This window comes from Zonotrichia albicollis, chromosome 21, assembly GCF_047830755.1.
Source record: "Zonotrichia albicollis isolate bZonAlb1 chromosome 21, bZonAlb1.hap1, whole genome shotgun sequence".
Lineage (NCBI taxonomy): Eukaryota > Metazoa > Chordata > Aves > Passeriformes > Passerellidae > Zonotrichia > Zonotrichia albicollis.
The window spans coordinates 7,420,001-7,440,036 of NC_133839.1; the positions used below are offsets into that span (position 1 = coordinate 7,420,001).

Sequence of the window (20,036 nt, forward strand, 5' to 3'; positions counted from 1 at the left end):
AGATTGGTGGCACTTTCAGGCAGAACAAGAAGGTTTGTGTGTGTGGGACCAACCCTGGGAGTGACCAGGCTCATTGCTGGGAATCAATGCCCTTCCAGAGCCCAGGATCAGTGCAAGTCTCTCCACCTTCTGCTGCAAAGGAGTAAGAGCTTGTGAACTTTACTGACTAGAAAAGCAAATCACACTTCAGTAAGTGACTCACAACAAAGATTTAAGGTACAGATTTGCTGGGAGCACAGCTGTTAGCAAATCAGAGGAAAATCCCCATAAAGACTCTATAAAGAAGAGCTCTTGTGTGATCACTCTGCCACAAGTCAACAAGTTGGTTGTGAATTTAGTGACAGCAAATGGCTGTAAATGTTTCATGAGCTTTACCCAACATCTGAGCAGTCCAAGGTCACACCAGCAGCCCTGTGCCCTGGCATGGCAGCAACTGAAGCCAAACTCCCTTTTGGCACTGCTAGGAGGACTCTAAGTCAGCCACAAACTGGCTCTGGATTGTGTACAATGGCTTTCTCTTTTGTTTTGGGCAGAGGGAAAAAGAAAAAAACCCAAACAAATCAAACTAATCCATAGCATTCTTCCTACTCAAGTCTACAAACAAAATTAATTATACATAAGATCAAATTCAGACCTCAGCTTGCCAAATGCATTTAAATCTAATGGACTCAGGAAAAAAAGTCCTAATAGACTTCTTATCTACTTGCTTTCTTGGGAAGAGAGATTATGTAATACTCTAACAGCTGTATTCCAAGATCTCTAGAGATGCTGTGCCTTGGCACACAAATATCTTATTCTCTAGAGAAGAGCATTACTGCCCTGTTACATAAAAAGAACTTGTTGCTTTGAAGGCATTTCACAGGTTCTGTGAATGGCTCTAGGTAAAATGCTGTTCAGGAGAAATCTTCTGGGATGTAAACATATCCAGAGGCCAGGCTCCATTGAGCAAAACACAGATACAGGAAAAGCTTTGCAAAAGTCTTCATGGGATTGTGAAGATCCACATGGATTTAAGATCCTCACAATCTATCAGGTGGCACCATGAAATTCCTGCATGAGTTTCAGGGAGGTAGAACAACACTTTCCATTATCCCTTCCTTGTTTGACATTAAAATTTCCTGAGATCTAAACTTCAAGATATTTTTAATGATAGACATGAAAGTGAGATGAAGCAGGATTAGAGAAGAGGGGAAAAGAGTGGGAAAAGCTGAGAGAATTGGGATTGTTCAGCCTGGAAAAGAGGAGGCTTTGGGGTGACTCAGCTGCTGCCTTCCAGTACCTAAGGGGAGCCCACAGGAAAGCTGGAGAGACTACAAGGGCCTGGAGTCTGTGGATGCCCCATCCTTGGAAATGTTCCAGGCCAGGCTGGACAGGGCTTGGAGCAGCCTGGAATAGTGGAAGGTGTGGAAGGGGATGGAACTTGTTGGGCTTTTCCCACCCAAACCATTCTCTGATTCTCAGAGATGTTATATTAAATATTCCACTGGTATTTTATCCTATGCATGGAGCTTTTCCCTTTTTCCATTCTGAATTTTACAGTGTTCCTTCCATTTATTCAAAACATCATTCCACTACAATGGAGCTAAAAATAACCAGCATGCTCCATATATCACAGAGATAATGTCATAACAGGAACTCCAAGCCCATAACAAATTCATTTTATCTGCTGTTAGAGCCCTCTGAATCAGGTTCTGCACAGGTTCACCTGGCAGCCACCACAGCTCACACTTGCCACATGACCTTTGTGTTGTTCCATTGGTTAGAAAGGGGAAATGGAAAAAAAAATATTTAAAACTGACTTAGAAACACAGTAACAGCAAAGCAGTATTCCCTGCTAACTCGAGGCAGTTTCAATTGGCATTAACAGGAATTTTATAAAGCAATCCTATTTGCACAGTTGCACATTTAGCAACGAATCCAGCACTTTCATTATAATCAACATAATTAGAAATTACTGCTCCAGAGATGAAAAATTCCTTGATGTTATTTAAGGATAAAGAAGTCTTTATGAACATAACTGTTTCCAAATAGGAGAAACTAAACCCTTTGTAGCTGCTCAGAGATAACTATTTTGGTTAAATACATTTTTGTCAGCAGAGTGTTTACAGGAGATCCTGGTAAATTCAGTTATCAATGCTCAAAGTCACCATTTCCCATGTCACACTTGTGTATGAGCCATTATGGACTTATTTGTGAGCAAGAGAATATAAAATTAACCCTGATTCCAACACCCAGCTTAATTTTATGTGTGTTTTGCTAAGAAGACTTGGGCAGAGTGTAGGCTGAGATATCAATCTCCCCAGCATGATTTCACCATGCACCAAAAGCTGGACCTCAAGCAGAGTGTGTTATTCTAATATAGGAATTACTGCCCCAATTCCCCCTTTTCCCACTCAGAGAGTGAATTTCAGATCCCTGAGTTTCCTATGCTGCTCTCTGTGAGATCAATTGCTGAACAGAGAGCAGAGGATTAATTTCAAAACTTCAGCCTCAGGGTTATGCTGCCGGTTCATGGCTCCAGGCACTGAACAGCTCAGAAAAGATTCCAGTGAAAAACATCTATGGGAAATTCAAACAGGCAGCAAGACACTTGCTGTCAGCATTTGAAGCACTAATGTGAAAGGCTGGAAGAACAGAGGCCTCATGTAGGAAGGGAGCAGTTCACTCTGCAAACAAAACAGAAAACACATTTGGCCTTGTGGTCACTGTACATCAGGAAGCTCAACTGAAATCTTTTATCTTTTCCATCAGAGAGGTTTCTTGGCATCCTGTGAAGGAAAATGATGTTCAGACATCAAGATTTGCTCATGTATAGATTGCCAGCAAACCTCAAACCTGCAAAGAAATATTTTACAGAAAGATTTTGTGATAGTTCCTGTAGCCAATACTTCAAATACTTTCATTATTACAAAGCTAACTGGAATTAGGGCATTTCTGAAAGTTTTCTGTTTATGAGACATAGAAACCACCTTTATAAGAATTGGTGATTAAGTATCTGACATTATGTCCAACAACACATGCTGATGCCCGCTTTTAAAATGCAGTATTTCAAAAAGTAATTATCCTAATAAAATGAGAGCATATTCCTTAATAAACAAAAAAAATTAAAAAGTATTGCAGGAAAGGCATTTCTGGACATTAAGTAGATTTGGGGAATAATCTGAGCACATCCTGCCTCAGACAAAGCAGCTTGGGACAAGAAGCTGTTCTTTGGTTTAATTCCGTGACTGCAAAGCTCTTGTGCTGGGCCCAGGATTTCAGTCTCCATGAATCTGAGACCAATATTAAACATGAAAACCACCAATGCAACACTTACATTCTTGTGATCCACTGATTCTGCAGCCTTTGTTATCTCATCCAGACACTTCCCAATGATGGGGATCACTTGGCGGTCGACTTCTGCAAAGGTTTTCATGGATTCCCCTATCCTCACGATTCTTCTTTCCTCCATCTCTTGTATTTTCTAAAATATTACATTTCATTCAGGTCAAACATCAAGATTAACTTCACAGTTTCACCCAATTTTCCTCTCCAGCTTACATCAACTACTTTAAAACTTAAGGATTAAATATATTTTTAAGAACAAACTAGGACAGCTGTTCTCAGGAAGGCACGAAGTGGTACTGTTCCCTCACACATCAAAATGTCATTCTTAAAGTAATCTCTTTTACTATTACTGGAAATTTTTCAATTAATTTTTTTATGTTAAAAAATGCTGATTTGTCAAACTCCAGCTTTAGACTTTTGTAAGGATGGTTCCCAAGGCTTTCTGCAACAAATTCTTTTATTTTCTGTGCATGTTCAGGAAAATCTCATTTTCATTCCACTGCAGAATCCAACCAAATAAAGATCTTGATGTCTCCCCTTCTTTTCCATAGAAGGCAATTTCTGGTGTTTAGGGAGTGCTGTACATCATGTTTTGCTCACAGTACATCATGTATTGATGTATTAATGCACAATAAAACCATCCTGTGTTGTTCACAGCACAGCTCCTGACTGCTCAGTGGATTCAGCTCCAGGATCTCCAGCATCTGTTCCAGGGGCCTCTCCTTTACCAGGGAGGGAAACTGAATGTGGCATAATTCCATTAGCAGGATAGAGAAGGGCATGAACAGGAGCAGCCTGTTTCACTGGGCTGCAGGAGCAGTCAAAAATCCCCTTTGCCTTGACTCATCCACAAGCAACACCAATTCTTTACAAAATAACTTATTTCAACAACTAAAAGCAAGCCCTGGAGCTCACTGTGCACTGCAGGGAAGAGGGCACATCTGCAGGACTTGAGATCAGAGTGCTCCTCCTCAGCTCCAGCCTTTGCTGGATTCCAGGAACAGCTTATCTCAAGGCATTGGTTTGAAATACCATGAGGCAGAAGGGGAGGTGGCCATTTAGCCCACAAGTTTCAGCAGTGGGTGAGAAGTGCGTGTTTGCCACGCAAATATCAGCTCCTGCTCATCTGGTGACAAGCATGTGACATGTCCTCCCTTGAAAAGGTTGCATTTTCCACTTCTGATGCTCATGACCCATTACAAGGGAACAGTCATTTAGAAGTTCTGTTCTACTACATTAACCTCAATTCACTCATTCAAGCACAAACTCAGAACTTCACTCAGAATGAATCTGATGGCTTTTTTATTCTTCCTCTGCAGCCTGTCCTTAGGCACCCTAAGACACAATCAGTGGCTTCCTTAAAACCCTTTGGACTCACTGCTGCAGAATTCTTGTGGTTCACATTTAACCATCTGTGCAGCCTGGTTTGAGCACAGGTTTTAAAGGGCTGCTGGACTTCACAGATGCAACAATGCCCAGCTGCCTCCTGCCCCAACAATGCCAGTGATGCTTTCCCTCATCCCCAGCTGCACAGACACAGGAGCTGAACAGAGCCAGATTGTGAGGAATCCAAAGGCTGTCCTCATCTGTCACCACACTTCAACGTCACCTTCCTTGTGTGCTATTGATCCCTTCATATCTAATTTGAGAAAAGGGGATAATTTATCCTACCATCTCTCAGGGTGGCAGATTGTGTGTAAAATTTGCTAAGAATGACCAAAAAAAAAAATCACACAAAAATTAAAAGTCAGGCTCTCAGAATTGAGGTGATAAGCAATATATTCTTGTCACAGGATTATGGGCTACTCTAGAGCCCTGTCAGTGCCCTTCCTTACCTGGAAGATGTTTGGTATGTGTGTGTAGTAATGCTCATGCTGCTCACTGTTGAACTTCTGTAGGGTGGAAGAATATTCAGCTTTGCTGTCTTCTGCCATCTGATGTCTTAGCTGGGCTTGCTGTCTTGCCTGAGGAAATACCAAAAGAAATTTATAATTTAGGCTACATGGAAAGCAATTGCATTGTGGTACTCCTCATCTTACTATCCAGGAGCATTATGAGTACAGCAGCTTTTGGTTGACTCCTCTTGTGTCAAAGATTCAAGCTGCAGTGTGGGCAGTGCTGCTGCTCCTTTCTGGGGTTCCAATGTGCCACTTCATGAACCATTTGCATTCCATGAGCAAACTCTGCTTGAACTGCACATCAAACACCAAAACAAGTTGGTTCCTCCACCTGCCCATGGGAGAGGCACCTTCCCAGCACCTTCATGGACTCATTTCTTGCTCCCCCTGTGCCCTGCTGGGTATCACCTGCTGCTTTCCTCTAATGAGCTGCTTCCCTGTTGCTGTTTTCTGGGGAAAGGGAAATGGGGAAAAAACCTAACAGTTTTTTTGTCATTTTAGCCAACATAATCATGACAAAACCGCTTTAACTGTGTGCCCTGCAGAGCCCTTTCTCCACTCCTCACACAGCCCTGGCATGAAGCACACAAGGAAAGAGGAGCCTGAGCAGCAGCTGAGATGCCTCCCTTCCTATTTTTACCCACACAGATGATTTGCTTTGCTACCCAACATAGCAGAGCACTGGGCAATTAATCTCACTTCTTTCCCTAGAATAATCTGTCCCCAAGTGACCCTTCCATGTTTTCAGATTCCTCCCCTTACAGTTCTGTTCCCAAGGCCTTCTGTTATCTGTTTCACTGCCCAATATTCTTCCCTTACTGCCTCTCCCATCTGTTTGCTTTAGATGCCTTTTCCTTCCCTGCCTTTGGCCTTCACACAGCAGCTCTTCCCTCTCTTCTCTTCCAAAATTCCCTATGCCTTCCCCACACTGAAGGTCCCCCTCTCTGCTGGAGCTCTGCTGCTGAATTTCTGAATAATTCCTTCAGACAAGGCAGAGAAATGCTGCTTTAAAAAACCACGTTTCAGGGGACAAAACATAACAAATAATTTTAGCATATTTTAAGTGGGTTCCCATTAAAACCAGTTCAGAACAGGGTTGTTCTTTGAACTGTTCCAAGCAGACAATAGTTTCCTGACAAGAAATCCATGGAATACCAAATCATGGAACGTTTTTGTAATCAACAAATTCTGCCAGGAGGTTTCAAATCTCAGTTTGTAAAGAAGTAGCCTTCCTCCACATTTGTCAGGTTTGTACATCTCACCTAATAATTTATTTCACATCAATTCAGATATTGCTTCTGCAGTCAGTTGTAGGAATTTCTCAGATCCCCTTCACATTCTTTCTCCAGAAATAATTCAAGCAGAATGAGGAGATACTGGGCACTAAGTGCATCACAGGAGATGAAACAGTAGCATCAAATGGAGAAGAATGTGATTATAACCAAATAAGTGAATCCAATAAAAGACATATATTCAACTTTGCCTGTTCCCAGGAGTTTTAACTGTCCAAAGGATGAGTGTCTAATTCCAGAAAATTCCCATTCTGCAATCAAATTCCACAAAGCCACATCAATAATTTCCCTGCCCAAGTGCTATAAAGTTTATTAAACTTTACCATCCACCTACTCACATGCAGCTACATTAAATACAAGTGGAAAATAATATATCCTTGTGCCACAAATACAAATTTACCAGGAAAACAAAGTCAGCCATGGAAAGGCAGCAGCTGTAAGAGAGGTTCACACTCATCTCCCAACCCCTTCCTCACATCCCAGCTGCTGCAGATCAATATCCATTTGTGAGGCCCTTTCTCCTCATCTACCTAAGAGGAACCCATTGTCTGAGCTGACTTTACACCAGCCCCACTCCCACTCATACAGCTGTCTCTCCCTTTCTTTTTTTAAAAATAATTTTAAATAATGCAGCTCAGGAATTTGTCCCTTGACTCTATTGTTGAAGCAGAAAAACAAGAAATCCATTATTACACATTTCCAGGCAGACCCAGCAAGCATTAAAGCCATCAGAGTTCATTTTCAAACTCTTTGGCTGGATATGACAAAGTAACTCTGAGCTAAATGTATACAAGAGTAGACACTCAGTTTCCAAAATTATCTTAACTGGCCCCAAATAAGAGGGGGCAGCAGATGAGTAAATAAAATTGGGTGCATTCCAAAACCAGAACTTTTTGTATGAGAGTCCTAGTGATGCTTTGTTTCTCTTGGCCATTTAATGCATTTGGCAAGCTTCAAACTGTTTAAATATCTTTCCAATGAGGTATTTGGATCTGAAAATAAATAGATTTCTTTAAAATCCTGAATTTTTTATTACTTCATTTCAGTATGTCACTTCCTCTAACATCATCACTTCCAGCATTACCAGAATTGTACCTTGTAGTGAGATTCCTGCACTCTGCTGAAGCACAGAATGATAAAAACAAGTCAATGATGTTAAGTTTCACATTCAGAGTAATGGATGCAGTAGCCCAGAACTGCAGAGAGTCACGGGAGCTATTTCAGGAGTAATTTATAGCTGGGCTTTACAGAAAATGAAGTTTTGTTTCTTTGCTGCTCACTTAAGCAAGCAAATAGCTTCAGAGAAAGTTTTTTAGGGGCTTCTTAGAGTTAATGCTAAAAGATTTGCTCTGAACAGTATTTCCAGGAGGAAAGGCTTTGGAATAATTGGGGTCTGGAAAACCAGACAGTGACTTCAGATACAGAACAATACTGGGATGCAGCTTTCAGTCATCACATTCTCTCCTTTAACTGGGCAGGGATGAGTGAACAAGAGCTCAGTTTCCAGCCCCATATGTGAAACACAATCCACCTCTCCAGGCTGACAGATTGCTCAGTTGTAAGGGATGTCAGAGCCAGGGGCTCTGAAAGCAGCAAAAATTCCCCTCTTCAAAGGAAAAAAGAATGAGGTCACCTTTCAGCACTGCAGAAAAGCAAAAGGGGTATGTACACCTGAGGGCTTTGTGGGGAGAACAGCAGTGTTCTGCTTCCAAATGTCTGGCACTGCAAAAGATGCACAGATTTCACACATCTCCCATCCCAAACATACCTTTGTAACAGTTTTTTACCCCAAAATCAACCTGCACAGTGCATACAGGCATTGTTCCTCCCCCAAAGTCTGGGTTTGTTAAGGCAGCTCCTGTCTGAGCTCTTGTGGCAGCACCAAAACCAAAAGGTCACAAATGTCAGTGCTGGTCTCATCCAGAAAAGTTCTCCCAAAATGCACAACAGCACCTGCAGCCTTGCAGGGAGCAGACAGGGAAACTTTGGGTTTTCCTGCACCTGCAGCCAGAGCTGAGCAGCCACAGCAGGGAGCGTTGCTGCAGCTCTGAGAGAACACTCCAGGGAAAGGAGAGCAGCTCTGACAGACTGAGGCAGTACCAGCTCACCTGCAGCAGGTGAGGTTTATTTCAGGTGAGCTTCTCTCTCAGAATCTATGCAGAGATGCCATTAAATAGAATCAAACCCAATCCTTTTCCCTTTCTTTAGACAGCCTTGCTGCTTGATGGGTAAGAATGCAGCACAGTAGCTAACTGCAGAGTAGTGTTAACTTGCAAAGTGCTGATTTCTGTGGCTGTCTTCAGTATTTTAAAAATATTTTTTTTAAAAAATCAGGCCTTATCAGCACACCCACCTTAGGAGTAAAACACTAAATTCAAAGGCCATATGAGCTGTCACCACACACTGTGGCATCTATTTCTTAAGGTAGTGGAAGAGCACAAACATTGTTCTCTCAAGATGATTTTAACTCCATTTCCTGCAGATTTTCTTCTTAACTGAGTTGCAGAAACCAGACTCCCAAAATAACAATGAGTTAGTTCAGACAAATGACTCTACCAGGAGCTCAGAGATGCCAGAAAGGAGATGACAGGGTAGGACACTGATGCACTGAAATCTGACTTAAGTATTTATGGGGGTATTTCCTTCCCTTTTAAAATAAAAATTTGGAAGGAAGTTAACCCTGCAAACCTTTGAAATAACTCATGTTAGAGAGATATATTTAGTGTGAGTCTTCTTATCACCTGCTTGAAACCAATGAGTTCGTCAATAAGATGCAACTTCAGCAATCAGTGCACAGCAGAATGAGATCAAAGAATGACAGATGAGGGAATTTATCCATAATCCTGGCAAACAGCACAAGTAAAGCTTTGTTTATTGGTGTGAATTAAATCAGTCCTAATACTTGATGCCTTTGAACAGGAAAATTGAACAGAGAAAGGGAATATGGACACTTTATGATGGGCACTGTTAACACTGAAAGTGTAAAAAAACTTTTACAAACTGCTACACTCTACATGAAGATTCTTAGAGAATTAAATACTTTCATTTATATTGTTCCATTTACCTTCTCCCCCAAACCCCCTTTGATAGGAAATGCAACTTGTGATGAAGTGTAGGAGAAATTTTTAAAAACCAAGTATATTTTCTGCCATTTTGGTCTCCAATGCAGAAAAGAATGAGGATATTTTGCTGAGAACAATTTTCTGAGACACATTCCAGAAACAGCAGAAGGGTCAATAGACACACTGTCTTCTGGGTTTACACAGACAAAAAATGCAGCTCCTCAGGGCTGTTATGGTGGGAGTGATATGAATAACTGAAAAGGGCAGAAAAAAACTTTGGCTGGTATTCAGCTGGTCCACACTAAGTGGAACAGTTCAACTCCTCAGCAGTTGCTCTTGTCCAGAATGGCAGAGTTTCCAGTCAAAACTTTGGTGTCACTTTGTTTCTTCTTTCTTTTCTCCCATTCTGCACCCCCTCTTTTCTTTCAAACTCAGACAGCATGTGAGATGCATCACTGCCAGGCCACTGCCTGCCAAAACAGATCTGGCTTTGGCAAATCCAAGATCAGACTAAATTGCAAACACAAAAAAAAAAAAAAAAAAAAAAAAAAAAATCACCCCCTGCCCCCTCCCCTCAACTACCCAATCCCTTTAAAATCCCTTAATGATAAAGGCAGACTCAGAAACGCTTCCCCAATTTCAGGAATGCTTTCTATTGCTCCCAGATTTTCAGCTCCAGGCTCTGGCCCTCCCTCCTGTGACCTGGGCACCAAGAGCAGCACTGGCAGCGTGGGCAGGGTCATTATTGACAGGGGACATCCTGCCACAGACTCCAACACAGGGCCAAGGCTCCAGGCTTGGATTTACAGAGCCTCCAAATCAAGTTCCACTCTTCACTATTTTGCAATAACCAGTTGGGTCTCTCTGAACTGGAAAGAAGAGAAAGGATTTGGAATTTGCTTTCCCGAAAGAAAAAAAAAAAAAAGGCAGAATGGGGGGTGCAAAATAACAGCAGGGAAAGAAACAAAAAGAAAAATCCTTTCTTTTAACATTTGAAGAGGTGGAGGAAAAATCTGAGACTCTGTGGGTCCCTGAAATCCTTTGGCCGAATATAATATACAAATGAGCAAACCACTGACAGAGGATGGAAAATCTTCCTCACCACATCTCAGGAATTGTTATCTAGAGCAGTCTCAGTGCACACAATTCTGCCAGAATTCAGGAACTCACACTAACAAAAGATATCCCCAAACAACCCAGTCCTGCTGAAGCTCTAACAACAGAGATGGATTAAATTAATGAAGAAGAACAGCACAGCAGCCCCTCTCAGCACACTGCTCCAAGGCCCTGGGGAATAACTGTGCCTCAGACCCAAAAGTTTCTCTCCTTGCACTGCCATTCTCATGTCATGAATACTAAATAACCAAACTCTCTGGATGACTGAACTGTGAATCCCTGCAAACACCCAGCAAGTCTAATTCATTATAAAAGAAGGATAATCTCTGTGGATGGAGGGTTATGTGGGTTTGATGGAGGAGGTAACAAGAAAAGATGTATTTGGAGCACTGGCCCACAATGTTTAAATGATTTCTGGAGGTCTGTTTAGTTGTACTACATAAGCAATTAAACTCTGCCATGTATAAATCTGGGTATTGAATATAAATAATGGAAATTATTTCTTGAATATAAATAATGGAAATTTCAGGCCTGGATAATAGATTGCTTAGCTCATACTTGGAATACTGGGCACGGTTCTACTCCTCTCTCTCCAAGAAAGAATTTACAAACACAGCCAACACAGAAGGGACAGTCAGGGTTGAAAAAGTTACCAGGACAAATTCTTAGCCTTGAAGATCAACTTTATGGGTAAAACACACAGCTTTGTCTCTCAGGGAGGTGAATTAGTGTGAGTGACCAGGGTGATGCTGAGCTGCAGCAACAAGGGCTTTGCCAGCACAGATAAAGCCATTGTCCCCCTCCTGTCAGCATTTGTCAGGCCACAGCTGGAATACTGTGTCCAGTGGTCCCCACTTTAGAAAAAGAACACCTGGACAGAGTGGAAAGGTCCAGAAAGGCCACAGAGAGGATCCAGCACAGGGAAGCTGTCCTGTGAGGAAAGGCTGAGAGACCTGGCTTGGGTCAGCCTGAGAATGAAGGTACCTTGTCCCTGTGTCCCAGGGTCTGAAAGGTCATACAGGGAGCATGGAGACTCACAGGGAAAAGACAAAGGGCAATGGGAACAAGTCACCCCTGGGGAGATCCCAAATGGACACCAGGAGAGGATTTTCCACAGTGAGAACAGTGAGTCATTAGAATCACCTCCCCAAGGAAATGGTGGAATCCCCAACATGGGGCACAATTCAGCTGAAAAGGGTTTGGGGCCATCTTGTCTAGACTGTGCTTTTGCCAAGGAACACTGGGCCAGACAATCCTTCAATTCCCTTCCAACCTGGTATTCTATGATTCACTGAAACTGAACAGCTTACAAACGAAATTAGCTAAATTCTGAGGCCTTCTCACGCAGGTGAAAAGATTTATTCCAATGTTTTGACAGAAAAAGAATGACTATAAAGAAGCTTTCCAACTGTACAGCATGAAATAATTGCTTTGCATTAGCTTAGAACACCAGTTCTATTGCACTGGTGATTCAACCTGCAGTTGTTCAATTCAGAAGATATTCTTAAACCTCCCCTTCACACTCCCTCTCCCTCTCTTCAGCAATCACCTCCCAAAAGAGTTGTATTGTTACAAAACTCACTCAAATTGCCACGTAGAGCATTACTAAAAGGAAATTTAAGTTCAGTTGGATTTCCTTGCCTTACACTAAAAGTGGCTCATGATCTGCTCTTTGATCTCTTATCACCAAGCACAGGGGATGTATAGGGTACATATGGAGATTTATGAAGTTCCCCAGACACTCCTGCTGGAGTCATTAACTCTCTATTGAGTAGAAATTGACCCTCTTAAATTAGTCATGATTCCAAAAGGGAAACAGCTGCTCTGCATGGAGAGGCAGGGATGGCAGGTTGTAAACAAGGCTTACTCTTCCAGAAATGCAAATTGCTCTCCTGAGGGACTCCCTGAGTTCACACACTGCATCATCCTTTAGGAAGGAAGCAGTTCAGGAAGGAGACTGGGGTCTGCATAACCAAGAGAAATAACATTAAATCACATTACCCAGCATTTGAATTGATGAGAAATCTGACACACATCACGAGCAAAGACACAAAAATTTAGCCAGTTCCATTTGTGGAGCAAAAAAGAAGCAGCTGCCTACTCAAAATACAAAAAGCTCACCACCACACAGGGAAAATCTTCTGCAGTGTCAAACTCTCCAACAAGAAATGCACAGGCCAGGCCTGCACCATTTCAGGTGGTGCATATTTCCTTGATGCTGCTGCTTTATGTCTACAAATTCACAGCAGAGAATGGGAAAGCAAAGCCTCTGGGACCACTCAGTGCAGGATTAATAACACAAGCACTGTCAGTCCTCTCCACCTTGCAGCACCACCTTTGCCTGGCACTGTATTTCTTACAGTGCTGGTGCACTCATGGAGTGCCTTGATAGAGACAGGAGAGGGAAGGGATCCAAGTGCCACCATCACAGAGCAGATGAGTTTGCATCTCCTGGAAAATTAGGCCTGTTAAGTAGCTACAGTCTGCAGAAGGCAAACACCCACAACCTGGGTTAGGGTGAAGTTCACTGCTGACAGACTTTGCTGGCCAAACCTCAGGGGGATGTGGCAACAGCAGAGCCCTGAGCTGGAGTTCCTGCAGGTTAGTCTGGAGAGTGTCAGTGACTGCATCTGCCTTCACTGTGACCTGACTGCTGAAACACCCACCTGAGATGTCTCCAGAGCCCAAAATAACTTCCTACACCCCTCATTGCAAGGATGTGTAAGCCCCCAGGGGAGGGGTTTGTGTCCCAGAGCATGGCTGGAGATGCAGTTCCCACCTGAGAGCACTGCTGAGCACAAGGGAGATCAGCTGATCCCAGGTCCCAATTAGCAGGATTTCTTCACCTACATTCTGTCAGACTTTGCTCATGGTTCACCTACCCCAAGGCATGCTAAGAGTGTCTCCTGTGGGAAAGGAGGGGGACAGACTTTGTGCTTTGTGCAGAAATTCAGCACTCAGGTAATGTGGTATGAGAAAAGAGAAAATGAAACCTCAAACATGAAACCTCAGTATCTCCCCACAGTTATATTTACAAACTAGAAAACTATCATGGTGATATTCTATTTTAAGGCTTTATGCAAATGTGAAGCTATTCTGGGTCTCCAAAACATCTTGGATATTGCAGACATAATCTGAAAGTTGCAGAGCACAGGGGAAAGCTCTGAGAGATTTCATTAAACTGGAGATCACTCCCATTTCCCTCAGTTCCTCCACTTCAAAACCAAAGGCAAACACACCTAGAATTCCTCAGTATCTCAGATTATTGCCTAAGGTCAACATTTGACCATGTTTATCTTCAGCCAAGGGACAGATCCTGCCTGACACCAAGTACTTCAAACCACTCTCCTCACCACAACTGCTGAGCAAATCAAGAGGCAATCCCTTCCCATGGCTGCCCTCAGCCACTTCCTCTTTAAAATCAGACTCTGAAATGCCTACCTGGAAAAAAAACCCTTAAAAAAAGGCTGATTTTTTAATTTTATTACAAGAAGTCCACAAAGGCACCACTGGGTACCACATTATCCCATAAAGATGTCAGCTTTTTAGTGATTGCAGCTCTGAGGAGAGGGCAGAAACAATAGAGCTCTGCCTTATATGTACAGTGGCTCCGTGCTGGCGACAGAGATCATTTCCCCAAATGGGCAAAAAATTGAAGCAGCTCCTCTGTGGTTTTTGAAAGAGAAGTGCTTTAAAGCACACAACCCACTGTGATCCAAGTGAAATAAAGCTTTCAGTGATACCTACAAGGCTTCCTGGAAGCAGCATCAGCATGTTGCAGCATTTATTTAGTTTATAAGGATATTTTCACAGACTGTGAGCTTCCTGCCCTGACTTTGCTACACTGCATTTTGTATTGACACAAACATCTCTGGGTGTTTTGGGTGCTGGGGGTTTGGAGGCTCAGTGCAAACAGGGAAGGGAGCTCAGGTGCCCTGCTCCACTCTCCCTCTATTCCTGCACACTGTGATCATGGCAGAGAGCACAGCTTCTGCTCCGTGTTCCTATTGCCAAAAAAGGAGCTGAGAGGAAACAAAGCCAAACACTCCTCCCTCCAAGATCAGCTACCAGGCTGCTGCCTGGCAATGATGGAGCCCATGCTGGCCACAGAAGGGGCAGAGAAGGGCTGTGCCCTCCACATACCTGGTCCTACAGAGGGAATGTGGACCTTGGTAGATGATGGCCAGGCTCCACATCCAGCCCTGCCTTTAGGCCCTTTGCCAGGCAGTGTTGGAGAAATGAGGAAAGTGTCTCTTATTCTGCTTCTCTGCCACTTTTCTGGTTCCTTAATGCTTCCAATTTGTAATGCTTTGGGCAAAGTGCTGGTAGATGGCAGCTCTGGCACAGAATTTCCTGCTGCAGTTGTCAAAGGCTACAAAGACTTGAAAGATGAAGAGACGTGAGCATTTCAGAACCTCACACAGCTTAGCATTAGGAAATTGCAGCTGTATTCTCTTCTGACTCTATGTGTCATTGTGATCACTGTAGAATTTTAATTTCATTAATGCCATCCACTCTATCGTGTGTGATGCAAAAAATAGCTCCACATTGGCAGGTACAAGCTGAGGCAGCCAAGGTGTCAATCTCAAGCCAAAGAAATGAGGGCAAGCAGCCCCAGTGCCTGAGGAGCACCTTGTTCTGCCAAAGAGAAGAGCTCAGACACAGCCAGACTGCCCATTCTCCTGTCCAGGTGGATTTCTGGGAGCTTTTGGGGGTAGGAGTGCAGCAGCCAAGCCATAAGGAGCAAGAGAAATGAGGAGTGCTGCAGTAGGAGGAGGTTGAAGTCATGCTATTGCTTCATTTGGAGCTGAGCAGCTCCTGCATCCCCTGGAGAGAGGCAGGGAGAGCAGCAGGGCTGTGGAACAATATCCCATTCTGCACTGGGAGTTATGCAAGAGCCTCCCAGTCACACGGGCAGGGGGGAGCAAAGAAAGGGCATTATTCACAGCCTGACATGGATGAACCCAGTTTAACACATGCACTTGGAAAACACTGTTCTCTCTGTTCAGTAATATTATTTCACATTCCACTCATTTTGATAACCTTTTCCTTCTCCCATCTACTCTGTTGACTGCCTGGAAAGTGGAGTAATGCCTTCTCCTGAGAGCTGCCAACATGCATAACTAACAGATTTTTCTTTCAAGATACCACTGAGCCACATTTTGCAATAAATAATTTACAAATTTCACACAATAAAAAGCTGGAGGAATTTAAAAGGGAAGCCTCTTGCTTCACTTGACAGGGAAAGAGCACCAGGGTAGGAAATTGCTTCCTAGAATTTACCTAACACTCTCAGATTGATATATCACCAATATACCACCTTTTACTCTGACCAGAAAAGGGCACCCTAGGAAAGGGATGTAGAAATAAGGAGTTTCAGTCCCCCATTTCAAACAGTAAGTCATGTCTTTGTATCCCTTTGACATGACCTCAGCTTTGGAAAAAAAAAATCTAGGGCAAGCCCTAATTTTATCTATGAAAGAAGTATTCTAAAATCACTTTATAGAGATAAAGCAGAGATGATCCCTCTCTGTTAGAAAAACCCACATGTGGTGCTACATCTTTAACAATCTGTACATGCATTCATCTGTCAAGTGCCCTGGCAAATCCAGGAGGCAACAAAGGATCAAATCTACATGGTGAATTTGCAACTAAGAGCCAAGCAAATTACAAGACCACAGAGGTATTTTGTCCTTTGATATGCAATAGCACTTGGGGGGAATTTTCTGGGCTTGTTTATGATTTACTGCCCTCATTTCCAAGAGCATCCTTGTTGCTCTGTGCCACACAATGTCCTGATGCCCAGCACACCAGAAACATGAGATCCCACAGATGTAAAGAGAAATTTATATTTCATATCTTCACAGGACTGCAGTAACTTAGAATAGAATGAAGCAGACCTCTTGAGAAGCAAAACCTACATTTTACAAGGAGACCTCAGACTAGAAAGAGTTCTTACCTATAATTCACTTTCCTTTCCTGTCCCAGCAACAAAACATTTGGCATATTTTAAGCTTCAGCTTTTACTTTTCCCTTTCTCTTTTGGTTGACTTTTCTTTTAATTTTTTTCCTTTGAAAAATAAACATTTTCAAATGTTCTGGCTATTTTGTGCCTGTCTGACTCAAACTCAAGGAGGACAAAACTGTCCTTACATGTTGTAATGTGGTGTTTCTGATCTACATTAGTGCATCTTCTGAGCAAATGTGTAACTCCAAAAACAGAAGCTATTTAAAACACTTTCTTCCTCTTCATGGCTTCCTTAAGTTAGAAGTATTGGATTTGGACCAGTAAAATTTAAACTTTAAGCATCCTTTCACACATCCAATTTTGAATCAAACTAAAGAGAGAAAGTATTTCCAGACAGATGTGCTGAAACAGAACTGGATGTTTAAAATTAAGCATTAGTTCAAAAGCTTCACTGAGTGGGGATCATTGTAAAAAAGCCACAAATGATTCTGCAACCAGCCAGCAACTGAGAGATGAAAATAAAAGCCTTGTGCCATCTGTGACAAGCATAGATTCCAGGATCCTACATCACATGGAAAGCTGTCCTGTCTAAACCTACAACTATGAAAAACAATTCTGGTAATACCTCATTGCATTAAATGACATTGGGAAATCTTTGAAGTGCTGCTGCAAGGGGAGGAAATTTGGTTCTACCTGGATCACAGAGGGAATGAAAATGTGTGGAAACTGCAATCAGCCCTCAGGGAGCCCTCACAAGCCTGGCTGTCACAGAACCTGGGGTGTTAGTCAAAACTGAGCTTGCATAAACTCTTTAGAGCCATATCAGCTCTAAACTGAGATACCACCCACTAAAAAAACCTGACTGTATCTGTTGAGTGTTTTTATATAAATAAAGGTGTCTGCAGAGATCTCTCAGGTTTTAATTAACCAGCAGACTGACTCAAGGAAGGCATTAAGCCTCACAGGGTTTATCCTAGCAGGAGGATTGAGGCAATAAACCTATCACATCCATGTTTACAAACAGACTCCACCCTCCAGCTCACCTTTTCAACATCTGCTTTTGTCACATTGATGTCAGCATCCATTTTCTCAAAATACTGCTGTGCTCGGTCAGCTTCTTTGCAATCACGTTCAAATCTCCTTTTACTCTGACAAGAAAAACCAGAAACCTTCATTATGGGAAGAAAAAGATCCCAAAATCTGCCTGAAATTCAGGCCTGCCACTAAAACAATCTGTTGTAGCAACTGCAGGATTTTAGAGCTCTCTTGTTTACACTGGAATACATTTCCATATTTATGAACTTCACAAAAGGGAGTTACCAGAGGCACATTTTTGGTTCCATTATCCAGGCTGTTCATATTTCAGTATTTTTCCTTTTTAGCATCACTTCCACTCTAGTAAATGGAATGATTCTCTTCCAACACTTAACCCTTTCATTTTTGTAAATGAATGGGGAGTAACTAAGATTTACAAATTTGCCAGTAGGATTTTTGGTTATTGATAACCCCTTTTCTATCCTCTCCTGTACTTCAGCCTCACTTTTCATTCGTCACATGAATGACAATTCCAATGTGAATGACAATTCCAATTCCAAGTATATTTACTTTTGGGAAGCAGCACCTGACCCAAGAGGTGCTCCTGTTCAATTTATTCACACATTATGAAGCTGTTCAACTGGCAGTGGAATATCTGAGCAAGACCCTTAGGGACTCTGCAGTTTCAGCAATGCTTAGCACACTTTTATGTTATATCAAATGAAATGCTGCTTGTGATAGACAAAGAGCCCACAGAAGCCAAATGTTCTGTTAAAACAGATTTTTTGAGGACTGTGAGTGTATTTAAGGCAGCAGAGTTTTAAAAATCCCATTTCTACAACTTTTACCCATATACCTTTTGTTTTCCAAATAAAACATTTGGAACCATCTCTTTGAAAACAATATATAAATGACTTAAAATGTCACATCTCAGGAATTTGCCACTTACTGCTTCAAGTTGTTTCCAGCAAGTTTCAATGTGTTGTTGTGCCTTTCTGCCATCATGGAAGTGCTGTTTAGAAAAAGAAAAGAAAACATTTTGAACAACAAAAGAACAAACAGTCAAGTATGCTCAAGAAAAAGCCCAACCAGAAATCATTCTGACAGCTGTGTTCTGCAAGGCTGGTGAATTGAGCAGGTGTGTGATGACTATCTAATGTCTCAGCAGGCTGCAGATGGATATTTGCATCAATTATAGTGGTTAGTTCGACTAAAGCTAATTAATCCCTTTAGCAATTCTACCTTGTATTGTTCACTGTATCTCATAATTATTGGTTTCCCATATCATGGGATCTGAAGCACTTTTATCTGATGAGTATTTCTTTGGTGACAGACTGAACACTGGCTCAAAATTAAAATTTCTCTCTACATGAATTTACCAAGATGCACTTGATTGGCACATTCTAACAACTGATGTTTGTCCTGATTTTCATTCAGACTCAACAAAAAACCTCTCTTCTTCCTAGTTACTAGCTGTGTGTCAGAGCCAGCTGCTCCTGCCTCTAAAGAGGTTTTTGGTCTATCCAGAATCCCTCCTCTCCCACACACTGGGGGTGAGTGTGTGCTCAGAGTGAGGTGTAACTCAAGTTTTAAACTGAGATGTCAGCTAAACAAGGAACTCCTCTCCTGATGTGCTTTTTGGATCTAAATTGCAGTTGGCTTAAGTAACAGTTCTTTACACAATGTTCTTTATCAAAAAGTCTAATCTGTATTAGAGTTCATCCTTCTGTAGAATCACAGAATGGTTTGGGTGGGAAGGGGCCTCAAAGAACACTTTGTTCCAACCCCCTGCCATGGCAGGGACACCTTGCACTGTCCCAGGGTGCTCTGAGCCCTGTCCAACAGGGCCTTGGGCACTTCCACGGATGGGACAGCCACAGCTGTTCCTCCATATGCCTGGCTCTCCCTCAAGATAAGCAATTCATTCCAGATCATTCTAGAAATCAGTGACCCAGCTCTGGGCAGGAATGTGAATGCAGACCCAGCTGACTGCTACAACAGGTTATTCCCCTCCACACACCACCCTGTAAAATAAATAATGAAGCAAAGTGAAACAGGAAGAGAGAGGCCTTTCTTTTGTATTATTTACTGGTAATTAGTTTTAGTCAAACACAGGAATGGTGTCACAAAGTAAACTTGAAAAATAAAGGTCAGATATTGCCTGATAATGCCACTAGAATTTATGTGCTCTCACGCCCAAGTGCAGATTTCACATAAATCTTAAGGAATGTGATACCTATGGTTTGTTGGGTTAAAAAAAGCTCACACTCCAAATCATTAACCTGCTAGAAAATGCCACAGTTAGAAAAATCTGCCTGCAAGCACTTTACAATTGGCA

The 20,036-nt window shown here is 42.3% G+C and overlaps 1 protein-coding gene across 50 annotated transcripts in view; it reads right to left on the reverse strand.

Moving 5' to 3' along the window:
- FNBP1 (formin binding protein 1) overlaps window positions 1-20,036 on the reverse strand; it is a 96,461-nt gene that overhangs the window by 28,881 nt on the left and 47,544 nt on the right. For all 50 annotated transcript variants that reach the window (XM_074556359.1, XM_074556387.1, XM_074556402.1 and 47 more), the window contains 4 exons: window positions 18,648-18,710; window positions 17,707-17,811; window positions 5,163-5,291; window positions 3,317-3,463 (listed from right to left, as the gene is read on the reverse strand). In XM_074556359.1, the coding sequence (XP_074412460.1) occupies window positions 3,317-3,463; window positions 5,163-5,291; window positions 17,707-17,811; window positions 18,648-18,710 (444 nt within the window). The remainder of the gene's footprint in view (window positions 1-3,316; window positions 3,464-5,162; window positions 5,292-17,706; window positions 17,812-18,647; window positions 18,711-20,036) is intronic.